The sequence below is a fragment of the Rhinolophus hipposideros genome, assembly GCF_964194185.1.
Source record: "Rhinolophus hipposideros genome assembly, chromosome: 9".
NCBI classification, from domain to species: domain Eukaryota; kingdom Metazoa; phylum Chordata; class Mammalia; order Chiroptera; family Rhinolophidae; genus Rhinolophus; species Rhinolophus hipposideros.
In genome coordinates, this window is record NC_138055.1 from 62,536,629 (window position 1) to 62,553,873 (window position 17,245).

Here is a 17,245-nt window from a genome sequence, read left to right on the forward strand (position 1 = left end):
TGAAATACCGTGTGTAAGACATCCAGCAGAGTGCCTGGCGCATACTGTGCATCCAGGAACTTCAGCTCTTTTCTCCCATTTAACATATTTATTCAAGCCTTTCGAACAACTCCTGGTACTGCTGTCAAGTCAGCAGAGCTGATAAATTAATTAACTGTCCACTTGTATTAACATGACTTAGGTTGTAATGATATTGCATCCTTTATAATTTTACATTTTGTACTTACGTTCAACTGAAATATTTTAGTGAGAGCCATAATTATTACAAACCTTTGAAACAAGCTCTCTCTACACTTAGGGAGGTCCTATATGTCAATCTATTAATGGCTGGGCTCCTTTTACTTTTGTTTTTGAATAAATATTTAGACTATGGGAAAAGAACTATGCTAGGTGTTGTGGGAGAAGTAAGAAAAACAGCTGCTTATATAATACATGAGTAAATATACAAAAAAAAATGAGGTAATACTCAGCAGTTTCCTGTATATTCCCTTCCAACCACCCAGCTTCTAGGTACCTAAATTGAATAATAATGCTCTGTGTTTTTTAAATCCCTTGTTTACTGTATTACAGTTTACTTACCATTAGTTTACTTAGGCCATCTGTCCTTAGTCCCGTTATCACTGCTAGTACATTAAGGGTGAAATCTGCCCACTTGCCAAGGATGTGGTGTTTCTCAGTACCAGATGATTTAAGGGGAGCCACTTGTAAATGGACTGGTTTTTGGCATATGGGCCTTAATACTTTGCCAGAAGTGAATTTGTTTTGAAATAAAGTTTCTGATTTTCAAATATATATAGCATTTTCAAACAAATAGTGTGATGTACAAATTACCATACTTTAGTTCATGTTAGAATAATCCACATTCTAAATCTGTTTGACATTTGCCCCTTAAGTATTTTGCATCAATAAATCACTTCTATAGCATCTTACAATGTTCATAAGTAATCACATAACATCCTACGTCCCCAGGGCCTGTCCCATTAGTGTGAGTAAAAAAAAATAAATTACAGTAATTAAGACATAATTATGTTGTCTTGAAAAGCTAAGGGTCATTTGGACTTGATTCCTGGAAGAGTTATCAGTGCCAAAGAAAAGTCAGGGAAACTCCTGGCTTAGGCCTATAATTACACATCTGGGACTGACATTATGATCATCAGAAGTAGCACCTTTGGAATAAATTTCAACGTTGCTCTTTAGACAATCTACAGTAAATACAAAACTAGTGTAAGGGAGATGAGGAGAGGTTGAAGGTGGAATGACAGGGCTGAACATCAGCATTTCCGTAGTGTGAGCAACCCGTCACTCAGCCTGCTTCAATTCCATGTATGGTGTTCACATGTAAGTTTGGGAAGAGCCCCTTTGTAATTTTGGCTAAGAACACCGCCCCCCCCCCCGCCCCGTTTCCCGTCCCCCCTCCACACACACCTGGTGTAGAGGGCCCCACTCACCTGGAATGCAGGAAGGTGGTTTTATGTATTCTAATGCCTGCTTATTGTGTATAGGATGGCTCACCTTAGCGTGTGCATAACCGGCAGTGGTGCGCCAGCCTCACCCTCCCACACTTAGAGAAGTTATTTGTCAGATCTTTTTATTTCCTCAAAGCTCACAACTGATTAGGGGCAGCACAAGAGTCTCCTCCAACCCCCTGAACGTCTTCCTACGGGTCCCTGGCTCGCGGTCCGGTCTCCTAGCGGTGGCTTCTCTTTTTTCCTCCTCTTGAGGGGTCTCAGGTGGGACTTGTGGGGAGGATGCTTGGCTCTGCTCTTGGGCCCCAACATTGGAAAGCCATGACCCTGGCAGAGGGCTTCCATCATCTCCGGGTCGCGGCTGGCGGTCGGCGGCCTCGGGGCGACTACCAAGGAGGCGGATGGGGGGGCGGGAGTTGGCGGCCGCCGAGGCCGGGCAGCGGGCCCCATCCGCGGCGGGCGCGCTCCGCCGTCCTCCCTCGCGCGTCTCCTATGCTCATATTTGGACTCGGCTGCCCGTGCCCAGGAATTTCCCGTCATGCCTCCCGCCGCCCCGTCCGTCGCCCAGAGCCGCGGAGGGAGGAAGGGAGTCTCGGACGGCGGCGGCGGCGGCGGCTCCCCGGCCCTTCCATGAGCCGGCGGCGGACCCTCCCACGCCCCCTCTCGCTCTGCCTGTGCGTCTGTCTGGCCGCGGCCGCGACGCGAGCAGCCGCGCAGTCGGGTAAGTGTGGGCTCCCTCCCCGGCTCCCCTCGCCCCTCCCACCCCGATCGCGCCAAGTGGAGGCGGGACCGCGACCCCGGCCCCCCTCCGAGCGCCGGCTGCACCCCCTTCAGCCCCCCGCGGGGACCCCCTGTCTCGAGCCGAGGAGGGGCGCGCGGCACCGGAGCGCCCCGCGCGGGCGGAGAGGGGCGGCTGGAAGGAGGTCAGGCTGGCTTCGCCCCCGCCGACGGGAGGCGTCTGGCCGCCCGGCTGACACCTTATCCCGTCCCCGGCGCGAACCTGAGCCCTCGGGAGGCTCTCTCCCGGCGCGGGCCCCCGAGGGCGGGGCCTGGCGGGGCGGGCGGCGGGGACCCCTGGAGCCCCCTGCTGCGCGCAGGTCGGCCCCGCCGAGGTGGCGGCTCAAATAACGGGCCCCAGCGTGGGAACGTGCCAGCCAGGCCAGCGCCTCCCACCGCGCGTCCGGGAGGGGCGTGGGGCGCGGGGACCCGCGGGCGGGCACCGGGAGGGGCGCACCCACGGCCGCACCCGCCGCCTGCCTGCAGCGTCTTCCGCGCCTCCGGCGCAGGCACCCGCGGGCCGCCTGGTATTTAATAGGCCAAAACCGAACAAAACCCCGAGTTTGCCAGGTACTGGTTTTGCTTTGTTGTTGTTTTTTTTTTTTTTAGTGGGAAAAAGCATCCAAGTCTGTTTTTTTTAAGTTTTACACTGGGCTATTTCAAGTCAAACTTATATAAACGAAAGGTGCCGTTCCGTTACTTGGTTAAGGACTAGAAGCTGTAAACTGGTAATTTTGAAGTCTTAGAGTGATTTTTAAAGAGTGTTTTCTTTAACTCATGTGCAAAATATCAGTGAAGAATTTTGTTTTACATAAGGTTATTATAAAAGTTAATTATTTGAAATGACAAAGGTAGAGTTTAAGGTCAAGGTGAAATTGCATGAAGTTTTATGTGATGAGTGTCTAACTGGTCAGAACTTCTGTTCTTCATTTTATCCGGCCGAGATGAACAGAAGTTATAATTACTCAGAGTTAAAATTTCTTAGGAAATTTTAGTTTGCTTTTGTTTTTCTCACCAATAGACTACGCTCAAAATAAGATATGGCTAACAACTAGGATTTATATATTAGTTGAAAGCTGACTCTATTAAGCATAGATTATATTCAGCACCGTCTGGTCTGTCTCTTCATATTTTCATTTGTAGTATTGTTGGCAAAATAGATTTTAAAAGATAGTTTTTATTCTATAAAATATGCTCAGGATTCATGTAACATAAAATTGCCAGTTCAGATTAATGGAATATTTAAAAGATATCTAACTTTATTAAATGTGCAGTTTATAAATATTAACTTAAATAATGATTTCAATTTCATATTTGTTTCTGATTAATGTTGTTTTGTTAAAAAACCTACTTTATTATAGATTCATATTTTAGGAGTAACTTTAGTAGCACTTCTTGGGAAACACAACAGGTTCTAACTTCACATTTTATCAGTAGTCTTCTAAAAAAATACTATGCTGCACCATGATTATCCAGGGACTACATGTATGTTTTTTCCCCTCCGTGATGTGTTCACTTACCTACTACTTGTGGTAAAGAAGCTCTTGAAGACCAAAATCCACCATAGTGTGGCCCCTTGCCAGCAGTTTTGAACACCAAGTTTATATTTGGACCATTTAAACACTTATTCTTTTCATTTTGGTCCCAGCTGACATATAAGTCTAATTTCTGGTGACTTTTATTAGGGCCTTATGTGAATGTCTGGAATTTTTTTATATTAAAATAACTAACTCTCCGACATTTAGAATTTTGTCACAGTTCCTACACTGCTTGTCTGCCAAGGCTGCAAGTATACAATACACAACATCATTTAGATTTAAGTCAACACGCGGCTTTAAAAGGTGCTTGTTCTAATATCTTAACTAAAATGTTAACCCATTAGGTTAGAAATCTCTATTTTGCTAAGATCAAGTAAGAAAAAAAATATCTAGAAGATATCCATCCCAACAGTAGTTTTTAAAGATTTTTCTAATATATTGATCCTTTTTTAATTAAAAATGAATTTTCGGCTGTTAAAGAGCAACTTTAGGAACTAATGCTTTTTGGTTCTATCATGCTCTGGTCACACTACCTTTGATTTTTATCTCACCTGTGTTACTCCTTATAGTTAGGGATTTGTTTCATGAATTTGGTTCACATGTTTAGCTTCCTTCTCTGTAAAATGATGAAGATGAAGTTGGACATTCGTCTCCAAGTCCCTTCTAACTCCAGGGTCCTATAACAGTAGTTTCGTGTATGTAATCCTACAGAGCCACTCACTACATTGGTTCAGGCCTCTGACTGTCAACTGACTTGCCATGCATGTTAAACTGGTTTACTTGTCGTCAGATCTGATGGGAGTGGATCCAGCTTTGGGGAACCTCAGTCCAGCTCAGGAATGTCTTGGTACCTGGTACGGGCACACAGATGCACACACCTGGATAGAGTTCTGTAATATTACGCACCTGTTAATCTCTTTCCCGCTCCTGATACCAGAAAGGGCTGGTTATGTCATGGGTCGATGCCTGCTTGCTCTTTGGGGATAGTTGAGCCCAGGACCTAAGACGTTTGGTTTGGTATTCAGTTTTGGAATGTGGGTGTAGGTTAGGGGTGCCACTAGAGAGCACCCAGACCTTTCGTGGTTGGGAGGACGGTGGCTAGTTATTTGGGGGCATTCCAGACAAAATGCCCGGTATTGGGTTTTCACCTTTTGATTGTACCTTGGAGGAGACTGAATTGGACCAACCCATCTGGTGTATTCAGAATTAAATTGGCGTTGTATAGGAGGGTAATCAGATAGCTATTTAATTGGTCAGTTGTTAGTGAGCATCTCCGATTGCTGTACAGATATCTCAAGGCTTTACCTTGAATATTCCTGTTTATTCCTTCCTGGCAAGATGCGTTTTCCTGTTAAAATGCTCAGCCCAGCCCTGGATCTCTGTTCACATATTTGCCTCTGTAGCATACCAAAGTCCTTTTTTATGGCTAGTAAGGAAATACAAAGAGAAAACAAAGTATAGAAAAAGTAGACCACTAATGAATCAACCAGTCGACTTTATGGGGGATTTTGGTTATTGCCTTATTTAAGCATCTGCTGCAAGTAACAGAAATGAACAAGTTTTAGGAAAAATAAAGGAAAGAATTTGATGGAAGCCAAATGCAGACAGACCTTATTAGGGACTGGGAAACCTGCAACTTTCCCAGTCTCTGGTCTTTGCTTTTCTTTGCTTCATTGTTCTCTATTTGCTGACCCCTTTTTCTGCTTTCCTGTGTTCATGGTTGAATGTGGCTTCTCAGCAGCTCCTGAGTGTTCCTCAGTCCAAAGCACAGGGAGAGATTCACTCATTTAGTCTCGATCCTAAACTCCTGGGAGAAAGAACCTGAAAGGCATAGTTTGCATCAAATGACTAATCTAGATTTCCCTAAGATCTCTTCTAATTCGAGAGCTCTTTGTGGTGTGTACTGCACTTACCTGGCTTGGTTTTACATTGTTACATTTTGTATTATGGGGTTATTCTCAAAATATATTTTTTTCTCTTGATTGCATTGTGTGTGTCAAAGAGTGTGACACCTTTAGTGGGATCCTGGGACTCCTACAGAAGTGCTGGAGACAAGCTCTGTGGGGAATCAAGTGAGTGTAGCACCACATTTAGGAATGATAACAGAGCTTAGGATCCAAATGAGTTGTGAAAATCCTCTTTAATAACAACTAATCCATCCTGCAGATAATCATTTGCATATTTTCAAGAATTTGCTGAAGTAAAATGCTAAGCTCAGATAGCTCTTAAGGGTAAATTGATTAAAACTATATTTGATAACTAGAGACATTCAGAATACTGTGTTTCCCTGAAAATAAGACCTAGCCGGACCATCAGCCCTAATGAGTCTTTTGGAGCAAAAATTAATGTAAGACTCAGTCTTAGATAAGACCCGATATTATATATATTATATTATATTATATTATATTATATTATATTATATTATATTATATTATGTTATATTATATTATATCCGGTCTTATATTATAGTAAAATAAGACTGGGTCTTATATTAATTTTTGCTCCAAAAGATGCATTAGAGCTGATGGTCTGGCTAGGTCTTATTTTCGGGGAAACACGGTAGCAGTAGTTTAACGATCAAGAGTTCATCATTTATTTTCCTATTTCTTTCATGTGTCTAGCATTTAGACCGTTTCTGCTGCCTGGGATATTTTTCTCCCAGAACCCTGTTAAGTCCTGAAGGCCTCTGTTCCATGGTACTTTGTGAAACTTTCTCCATCTTTTAGAATTTGCATTTCCTTGTGCTTCTAAGACGTTTTGTACCTTGATTGGAGCACGATTTTACTATTTTGCATTATAAAGTCCATATGTATTCATCTTCTTCACAAGACTGTAAGTTCTGTTAGGTCCACGAATCATCTAGAAGGATTCTGATAGGCTGTTAGCGTCCATTGTTACAGGTATAATGATTTCAGCTTTTTAAAATGTACTGAAGCTTTTATGGCATCCTGCTTGTTTCCACCTTCTTTTGACACTTGGAGCCTTCTTTCTCAGTCCTTATCTATTTTCAAGGTTTTACAGGCTTTTCCGTGAATAGTATTTTGTGTGGTTACCATTAAATTTATGCAAAAAAGTTTCATATATAAGTATGTGAATATCCTAATTTCCTGTGTGAGGATTGACTGTATAGAATGATAACATATTTTCCTGTAAGTTGAGATTGCATGGGGAAGGAAAGTATAACAAACTCACATGGAAGGAAATTGTGGGGACAAAGCCCCAAAAAGCAGTTTCCAGGCTCTCGGCCTCACATAGAAAGGTGCTGGCTCGGGTAGTAAATGGCCATCAACTGTGATCAGATGGCCATCAGCTGTGGCTAGTTGGCCGTCAGCTGTAACCCGTAAGCCATTGGCCACTGATATAACGGCTGTGGCCACGCTAGCAGAAAAAATGGGGGCTAGCGAGAAGATGGTGGCTGGCAAGCACGGATTGCAGAGAGGCGGATGCCGCTGGTGAGAATATAATGATATGACTCCCCTACTTATGGCTCCGTGGGTGTTCCTTTTTGGCCTTACCGTGTCCTGCGTTCTTATGTGGGGAGTGGGAGCAGAGACCCCGCCTGACACCCTGCACGACAAATGGCGCAGCGAGCAGGGTCCCCTGTGCGACAGAAATCAACTTTTGTTGAGCATCCAATATTTACCAGATCATATAGAGAGGGAAGGTATAGAAAAAAAATTGAAGCATATATGAAGAGGGGAGTAGTGTGAAGATAAAGTTTAAAGATGGAAAATTAGGTTAGGAAATTTGGACTGGGTTAGTAAGCTATGAGGTTGGAGTCTTTTTTCGGTTCTTGAAATATAATCAGAGTTGAATTATAGGATATATTATCTAATAATTCAGAGGATGAATTGAATTGGGAAAGAAACCATTGGACCAATAAAGAGGGGTCATAAGAGTTTTTCTTAGGGAATGAAGACCTGAACTAGGAGAGTGGCCGCAGGATTGGAGAAGTGTTGCTGAGGTAGATTGGACAGAAACAGTTAGTTGGATATGGGGAAAGAGAGGAGTGAATAACAGGTGATGGTAAAATGTTAAGCCTGGGCGATTGAGAGAATGTGAACTCAGAGCAGGGCTATGGAAGGTGATAAAAAGTAAGTGCTGCTTTCGCGCCACTGCATTTGAGGTGCTGGTAGAACATTCACGTGGAGACGTGTCGTAGAGTCAGAAATGTGAGATTCCCTTGGAGATGGGTTAGCAGGGATGGAGATGAACATGTGTGAGTAAGAAAGGTAAAAAAAGAAAACATTTGTTTTCTTCTGGAGTAAGAGGAAGGACACAGGAAAAGCATCATAAAGGAGATACCATTTGATCTGGCTTTGAAAAATGCCCATCAGGGTATGGCATTCTGTCCCTGAGCTTTCCGTGTTTAGGGGACAGCACATTTACTCACTGCACAAATGGGAAACATTGAATGAAGCATACTGCAGCCAGAATGACCTTCCTAAACTGCAAAATTGTTGCTGCTACTTCCATGCTTAACCTCCTTGAGTGTCTTTCTGCCTTAAGATAAAGGACTAACTTCTTAAATGTCTTCATCATCACCGAGCCTTGCCGTCCTCTGTACTCTAGGCTTCCTACAAGTTGTCCACTTGGCTGTGAAGTACATTCTGCTTAGTCTCCTCCCCATTCTCCCCTCACCTTCCCCAGGAATGTGAAGCAGATGTGATTCCTGCCAGATGGAGTACTCGTTTTTTGTTTGTGTTTTGTTTTTGTCCTTTATGGGCATTTTTTATTGCCAGGGTCAGGTTGTTATCCTGTTCTTTCTTCGAGTGTCACCTGCAAGGTTCCTCTACACCTGACACTTGGCCTGCAGGAGCGGGTTGTTACCTGGTGTTTTATGACTGGGTTACCCAGCTGCATGCTGCTTTGGAAACCGTTTAGCAATTTCGTGATACCTGACTTCCTAAAGGAAAGGGGAGTCACTTTATTTCATCGAGAGGGTTTCATTTGTACACTGTAGAGGTTTGTAAAACAAGGAGCTGAAATAGAGAAAGACTGGTGTAAGGAAGTGTGTTCTTAGGGCCTGCCTTCCTGACCAACGGAAAATCCTGATTCTAAGTTTTTAAAAATAGTACATTGTTCATAAATTTGCCTAAAGTGACATATTTATGTTTAGTACGCAGGAGTTAGAGTAATTTCTAACTCAGTTTTAAAAAAGTGACCCTCGCATAGAGTACTGGTTGTGCTTTTAGTAGCTGTTGACTGAGAAAACACAAAATAGCAAAAGCCACTATAAAATTTGAAATGCATTTTTAAAAATGAAAAGGCATTCTCACATGTTTGGAAAACACACATATGTAGAAATTATGACTTATAGCATCTGTAGACAATACTTGATTTCTTGCTTGGTGGATACTCAGGGAGGTTCAGGTCTCAGGTTTCAGTGGCTCATTGGGGTCTCATATTAGAATGTGGGGGAGACTGTTTGGAAATCTGAGCCCTAACTGAAATTTTGGAATGACAGGAAAACTCCATCTCAACATCCTCTCATAACAATTGCTTGTTTTATGCCAGGCTGTGTACTTTATGCTGAGACTGGCCTATCATACTGTCTCAAGAATTAGTAGATGAATACTTTCAAAAATTTTATTTTCAGGTATATGAGCATCGGTCTTAGGATGCTCACTATAGTGCTACTTTCAAGCTGAAATTTAGTAGATGACTTGCATACAAGTGTATACCCACAGCCGTCTATTATGGCCATGGCAGAGCTACCTTCTATTACTATAAATTACATAATGAATCTTTATGGTTTTTTGGGTCAGCTGTTTTATTTTAAAGGCAAAAGAAATAAAAACTCAAAACAAAACAAAACCAGCCAATCCTTTAGTACATATGTTAAACTTAAGGTACAATCGAAAATAAGCCCGTGTTACATGTTAGTCTTTAAAAAATACGAGGACAGCCCTTGTGAAAATCAGAGAGCCCTAATTTTACATTTGTTCTTTCATTTCTCTTGTTTATATTGTGTTTGGTTGTCAGAGAATCTGGGCTTGGTTGGGGTTGGGAGAGATCTATTTTGACTATTATAGATGGGTACTTATTTTATCTTAGAGTTTTTCGCTTAGATTAGTGGTATGTAAGTAAGGAAAAGTAGGCCATGTCTCTCTGTACAGAGTCCAGGAGATAAGATAGGTCAGTGGAGGGTGGGGGGAGGGGGGACGACACAGTGAAAAAGAAAAAGTGCATGAAGAAAAAGTGCTTGCCCTGTAGTCATTGTTCCTGATTTCTATGCCTTCTAGTCAGACCGCTTTAGGGGGCTGGGAAGAGGATGGGTTGAAGGCAAGAGGATGTTTACCTACGTGCAGAGCCAGTTGAAAAATTGGTTCATTACATTACTTACATTCTTGTTCAAATTGCAAGGAAGTCAGGGTATGAAAAGAATATTGGATAGCAAATTGGAAGATTGGGTTCTTGTCTAAGGCATTTAAGGTTCCTGTGCTTTAGTTTTCACATTTGCAAAAGGAACGTATTGGACTCAGTAATACCTGATACTACTTTTGCTTTGAGATTCTGTAATCTACAGGTTGTCTAAAAGTCTTCAAGAAGCTTTCATGATTTTTAATGGAAATGCATGATTGATAAATTATACAAGATTATGTTCTCTCTTGTTATGTTGGGTCCAAGTTGTCTATTTTGTGGAAATAAATATAAATGTTATTCTGTAACTAAGATCTCACGTTTGAACTTTGTAGCTTTGTGTGTCCAGTAATTTGATCTATAAGCAAAGTTACATAACCCTTTTAAAGATTTAGTATTTATTTAGCAGATAGATTACAATGTATTGGAAGCATCATATTAAATATCCCATCTGAAGTAATGGCATTAAGCACTGGATATTACGTCAGTTGTTCTACATGTACAGCTAAGAATTGCTTATTTGCACTTGATGATACATCTCAGATGGGGAAAGTCCTCCTTTATCAAGATACACTGCCAGTAGAATTTGCCTTTGACTATCCTAGAAATATGTTTAATGCTTAAAACTAGTTAATTTGGTTTTATCATTAAAGGAAACATTCTCCATTGAGCTTTAAAGAACAACAACAACAAAAAAAGCTTTACTAATTTGGCAGGTTAAAAAAAGTATCTTCTCTTGGCTTTAAAATGTATCAGTAAGTTTTTGCCTTTCTGTATTCTAAAGTATTTCACACACACGGAAAGAATGCATAACATATACATAAGGCATAAAGAATAAATTTTTTTTACATCTTGGGTACCCCATTCAGCTTCAGAAATGGAATAGTGAAGCGGACTACCTTCACCAGTCCCATCTTTCCTCTGCTCAGAGGTACCCACGTCATGCATTTTGTGATTATCACCTAAATGATAACTGACTCTTGTTTTCTTTATAGTTTTCTCATAGATGTATCTCCACATCTGTATTTTATTGTTTAGTTTTGTATGGTTTGAAACTCTTTGTAAATGGTATCATCTGTGGCGTAACTTCGGTGACTTGCTTTTTATCCCCCTTGATGTTATGTTTGTGTTACCCATGCTGGTGTATGTTACTCATTTTAAAAATATTAGCATTTTTCACTTATGTGTTTTTCTATTTTTAATTCATTTGTGCTCCTTGCACATTTGTCTATTGGGATTCTTGTGTTTTCCTGTGGAGTAAATCTTCGTGTTTCTCCCATTGCTCTTACGCTTCATCAGCCATATCTTAAATAATAATGATAGTGATAATAATAATAGCAAATACATACAGATGTTACTATGACCCAGACGCTAGTCTAATTATTTACTGTTTACATGTATTAGCTTATTTAATGCTCATGGCAACCTTACCAGGAGGTACAAAGTATCATGATAACTCATATATTAAGATTAGGGCCTCAGGCACAGAGGCGTTCAGTAATTTGTGGGATTGGGATTTGAACCGAGGCAAACTGGCCCCAGGGTCCATGCTCTTAATCATTATACTATTCCGACTCCTGTGCAGTCTCCCCTTTGAATTATGTTTTTTGCATTTCACTTTTGATGATAATAAATGTTTCTATGACGTTCGAAAAGGAATGATCCTACCGTGATGTTCAAATTGGTTCTCCTGTACAATGTGAATTGCTTAACGTCATGCTGCAGTTTAACTTGCTTCATGGTTGGACCATGAGTTTCTTACACAGGTTTTTTGTTTGTTTGTTTTCAATTCTTTGAGATTTACTATTGCTGTTTTTTTTTTCTAATTAGAAGGAAAAAATATGCCTTCTTCATTATCCTTCTAAAACTTTCAGTTTTTTACTTTTGGTACATGGTTTGGAATTGATTCCATCGATTTCCTGTGTTAATTTGGACCCGTTTCTTCATATTTAGAGAATGACATCCTCTTTTTAAACATATTTGTGTGACCTTAAATGAATCACTTAGTCTTTCTGAGCTTTGAATTTTCCAACTAAGTTGCATTTGTTTAGTATAATTATTTTGTTAATCAGACATGGAATTGCTAATCAGAACTTCCTTTCAGTGTTAAATAACCAAGGGAGATCATGAGGGAAAATGATAAAATGGAGAGTTCTTGATAGTGAGTGGTTGGAAACTACTGATTTCCCCAACCCCTCAAATTATAGAACAAAAAACTTTGCCATAGAGAGATAAAATGCCTTTGTACCATAACTTTCTTGGGTAGCTTTAATTTTTTCCTAAATTGACTAATTTTCTAATTGATCAATTCTTTTCTCTTACATTCTGTGACTATATGATGTCTTCAAGTTTTCCCAAACTCTTGGATGATCTCCTAATAATCACTTATTTAGACATACTCAAATTTCTCTCATCTTAAATAATAAACAAAAAGCCTACTCAACCTGCCATCATTCTCTGTGACCAAGTTATTTTACTTTTTTTTTTTTTTTTTTTTACATTCTGGCTGTTTCTCTTCATCTGCCATCCGCCCAAAAACATGTATTGAACTTGTGTCAGGTACTAATTCATCTAATTTCTGGGCATGCAGTCTGAACCAGAGAGGTTAGGGATGGTCATTGTCAGTTCGGAACTGGCATGGCCTGTTGTAGAAAAAGTGAGAAGAGCATTCTGTGGTAGGAGCAGGAGAGAATGGTTCAAGTTGAGGGCAAAGAGTAAGGTCCGTTCATACATGGTTCTTAGACCATTATCAGGAGTGTCAAACTTATTTTGTGTAGTGAAAGCCATTAGGGGGTTTTAGGCAGGCACCGTGAAGATTTGATTCGCATTTTTAAAAAGTCACTCTGGTTGCTGTGTGGAGAGAATGGACGGTAGGGGTCAAATGTGGAAGCAGGTAAAGCATGGAGGGCCAGGTCAGTAGTTCACATAAGAGTTGATAATGATTTGTACCAGGGTGCTGGTGGCAGAACTGATGGATTGCTGGTGGGTTGGGTCCAGGGTCAAAGGAAACACGAAAAACCACCCGCATTATTCCCCAGAAACTCCTTTCATTGAAGCTGCTAGTGGTGGCCGTGTCATCAAACCCCGTGGACTCAATTTGGTCCCTACGTTCCTGACGTCACGGCATTTGATACTTGGACCACTCATGCCTAGAGAGTCTCCTCTCTTGGGTTCTAACAATGTTTTGTGATCTTAGGCAAAGGAATTAAATTATCTGGGTTCCAGTGTCGTTACGTATAGAATACGGGTAGTGTTGTTTCAAGCGCATAGATCAGGGGTGTCCAAACTGCGGCCTGCGATCCAATGGTAATTGGCTCGCAGCAAATTCCAAAAATATATTTAGTTTACTTAAATAAACCAGGTGAGGCAATACGTACTTCACCTCGAGTGAGTGGCCCGGCTGTTTGTGTATTTTACCGCATATGGCCCGTGGTGAAAAATGTTGAAAACAGTTTGGACACCCCTGGCCTAGATGGTTGTAATGAAATGAAATAATGCACGTGAATTACTTAGCGCAGTGTCTTCCAGAGTTCATTCCTGGTAAACGTTCGGAAGCAGCACCGTCGTCATCATCCTGCTCATCGTCGTTCTGGGACCAGGCCTCTCTGGACCGCTCCCTTCTCTGGCCACTGTTCCTTCTCGCCAGTTCTTTCTCCTCCAGGTCACCTCTAAATGTTGACGTTCCTCAGGCCTCTGACTTTTTCTTTCTCATTTTACACATTTGCTTAGGCAATCTTATTTACCACATGGCTTCTGTCTGTATAAAACTACCCCACATCTGCCCATAAACCCGGTTCTGTTTCCTAAGCCACAGTCCTACGTATCCACTTCTCATTACCTGCATTTGGATGGCTGTGTCTTAGGCATCATCAACATGTCAAAAATGGAACTTTTTTTTCTTCTTCTCCCAAGCTGAAGCCTCTCTTCTTGTTACCTAAACGGTATTGTCTTCCTAAATTTTCTCTTCCTACCTCATGCGCTGTATCAACCTTTTGCCTAGATTTCTGCAGTAGCTTCCTGATTAGTTCCACTACCTCTCATCTTATGCTACCCCCATCCGTTTTCCACCTTTCAGTCACGGTACTCTTTCTCATTGGTCCGTCTAATTATATTACTTTGCTTTGGTTACTTCTCTTTCTTTTTAGGATAAAGTTTCAAATTCATATATATGATAGCTTCCAAGATTTGCTTCTGTCTAGTTTGTCAGCCACCCCCACTCCCACCTCTACTCCTCACTTACACCTTCCAGCCACACTGCTCTTCTTTTATAACCTTCAGTGGGCTATACTCTTATCTCAGGGCCACTGCTGTCTTTTGCTTTGTGTGGAACACTTTTTTCCTGACTCTTAATCTGGGCAGCATTGTCTTATCCTTCCTTCTTAGTGTAAATGTTAAATACGACTTTCTTATGTCTCCCAAACTAGACTGCTTTTCTCTGTTATATAAGATCTATATTCCCCTTTTTGTGTCTCTGTGGTTCTCATTGCACTTGCTAATAATATCTTTCTCATGAATATGTGAGCCTCATAGTGGAAGGGACTGTGGCGTCTGTTTGTTTCTCACTCTGTCCCCAGCATCTGTTTGTTAAATAGATTAAGAGATGAAGGCAGCCGGAGTTTGCCCAGTTTGGGGAATGAGAGGCCTTCTTGCTGAGTTGGTGTGTGTTTTTCTTCATCTTTCAAGGTGATAAAAGGGAGAAGGGGAAAGTTTCTGTTTACTGCAGTTTAACCTTCCAACTCCCATGGCCTCAGGGTAGGGAGAAGGGAAGCAGCATCAGAACTGGAGGTGACTGTATCAAGCAGTGTTGCTGGTAAAAAAAAAAAAAAGAAGAGTTGCCTTAGGGTTGATGTTTCTTTTTGCTGTTTAGAAGGACATCCGGAATTTCCAGGGGAGTGCCCCTTGTAGTTCCCACGTTTGCCTGTTTTTTTAAAAGTCAACCCTGGCAGTGCTTCCCAAATCCTTGGCACCTAGGCGTGAACATTGCCACAGAACCCCTGGAAGAGTGGCTTCCTGTGGCGCAAGTGCTTGCCAGTTACCCATTGGATCCGGATACGTGTATATCCTGTGCCGGTTGTTCAGCTCTCCACACCTGTGACCTACCTGCTCTCTGGCCTTGGCTGCTGTTTAGAACCCCAGTGGGAATCGGCTGGATTGTCTTTCACTAACTTGCAGGAACAGTGTTTGCTTGTGAGATGAGTTGGGAGCTGGCCTTTTCTTCAATATATCCTCTCTGCTCTTTATCTAGCAGAAGTTTTTCAAAGTGGGTTTATCCTATTTTAGTTTCCAGTGCTACTGTAGATTTTCCTGTATTTTTGTATTCTAGTCACCATTTTAATGGGAATTGGTAGGGATTTCACTGATGGAGAACATGAATGAGTTCTCTTTTAAAAGGTATTTATTTGTATTGCCACCTTTGTGTGTATGTGTGTGTGCGCGTGCGCGCACCAGTGTGTGTACACATGCACGTGTGTGCGTGTGTGCACTTTTTGCTCCCTGCTTTTTTTTGATCCCTCTATTTTTTTGATCCCTCCCATTTCTTTCTTTTGTAAGTCTCTTTTGAAAAATGAGTCATTTTTCAGTTGTTGCATTTAAATCATTTATATTTTATGTCATCATGGACATACCTGATAACACTCCTTGTCCTGTTATTTTATCCTCTTTTTATGACTTTTACCCCTTGGTTTTCAATCTTTTGCCGTATGGTTTCTCTGTTTTATTTGCTTTTATCTTTCGTAGTATTCGAAAAGTTAACGTCATATTTTAGGGCTATGACCTTGAAAAAGTGTTTCAAAATATCATTGAGCCTGAACTCATTTAATTATTAAGTTAAAAAAAAAGAAAAACGTGCAGTAGCTGTTGACTCTGCAGGAGGAATTTTGGATTCTTTTTGTTTTTTTCTGCTCTGTCTTTGTTAACTGAAGTGGGGCCAGTAGAGCCACATAATTATTGTTGAATTGTTATTTTTATATGTTCTCTCTTTTCAGGATTATTTTTTAATATTTTTCATGTAATTATATAATAACATCTACTTCATTCTGTGATTACCACCATACCTTTTATACCTTAACTTCACCATTTTTAGGGATTTTGATTCATATGTCATTTGGCTACCGTCTATCCTCGAGTTGATGTGGGTTTTCGTTTTTGTTTTTCTTTCTGGTATGGAAGGATATATGCATGCACATTTCCTGAGCTCTCCTGTTATCTGAGGGAATTACAGACTGTTACATATGCTAACCCTCCCGTGTAAAACAACAATTATTGATAAGAGGAATCCAAAAGAGCATAATTAGGAGGCTGGAAAATGCTTTTAGAATAACCTGAATGTATGTAATAGTGTAATTATGGAATATAAAAATTTGCTAGCATTCTCTGTGGAAGGAGAACCTAGGAAAAATGGAATTTACTGGTATTCAGATGACAAATCAATATCTACTAGGAATTCAGTACCTCTAATGTTGTAGATAATTCTCAGGGTCGTGATGTAAAATTAGTGATAGGTCCCAGAACAGTTTTATCTTTGAATCAGAGTGAGTGACATTGGCAGTTTTAGTGGAATTGCAACAGTATTTTATAACTCCTATTGAGATCTTTAAATTAGAGTTGTTTAAATTAGAGTTGACCAAAAATTAAATTAGAGTTGACCGGAAATTAAAGTTGACCAGAAATTTACTTTGTCAAATTTCTCTTCTATTAGTACATTTGCCTCATGCGTGCAAAAGTTAAATCACTCTATATGATTGACTGAAACAGTCAACTACAAAACTTGAAAGTTTTTTTTTCCTCAAAGATAATGATTTTTTGACAGTCAATAAAACATAATTGCTGACAGAAAAAAATTAATCTTAAATTAATCTTAGCTGAGTTGTCTGTTAGAGAATCACCTAAGTCTTACCCTGTTCAGAACTAAACTAATTAACACGTACACATATGCACACCTACATGCACTCCCTCTCTCTCTTTATCTGTGTCTCTCGCTACATGATATCTTAGACCTCTTGCTTTTTCTTAGACCTCTTGCTTTTTCTTAGACCTCTTGCTTTTTACTTCCCCAGTAAGGGAAGTAAAATTCTCTGAGCAATCTGCTAGTTACTTTCAAAG

General features: G+C 40.8%; 1 protein-coding gene across 1 annotated transcript in view; it reads left to right on the forward strand.

Moving 5' to 3' along the window:
* Window positions 1-1,875: 1,875 nt before the first annotated feature.
* The window catches only part of MSRB3 (methionine sulfoxide reductase B3), a 149,715-nt gene continuing 134,345 nt past the window's right edge, over window positions 1,876-17,245 (forward strand). The window contains exon 1 of the mRNA XM_081059481.1: window positions 1,876-2,187. Within this exon, the coding sequence (XP_080915607.1) occupies window positions 1,959-2,187 (229 nt within the window). The 5' untranslated portion in view covers window positions 1,876-1,958. The remainder of the gene's footprint in view (window positions 2,188-17,245) is intronic.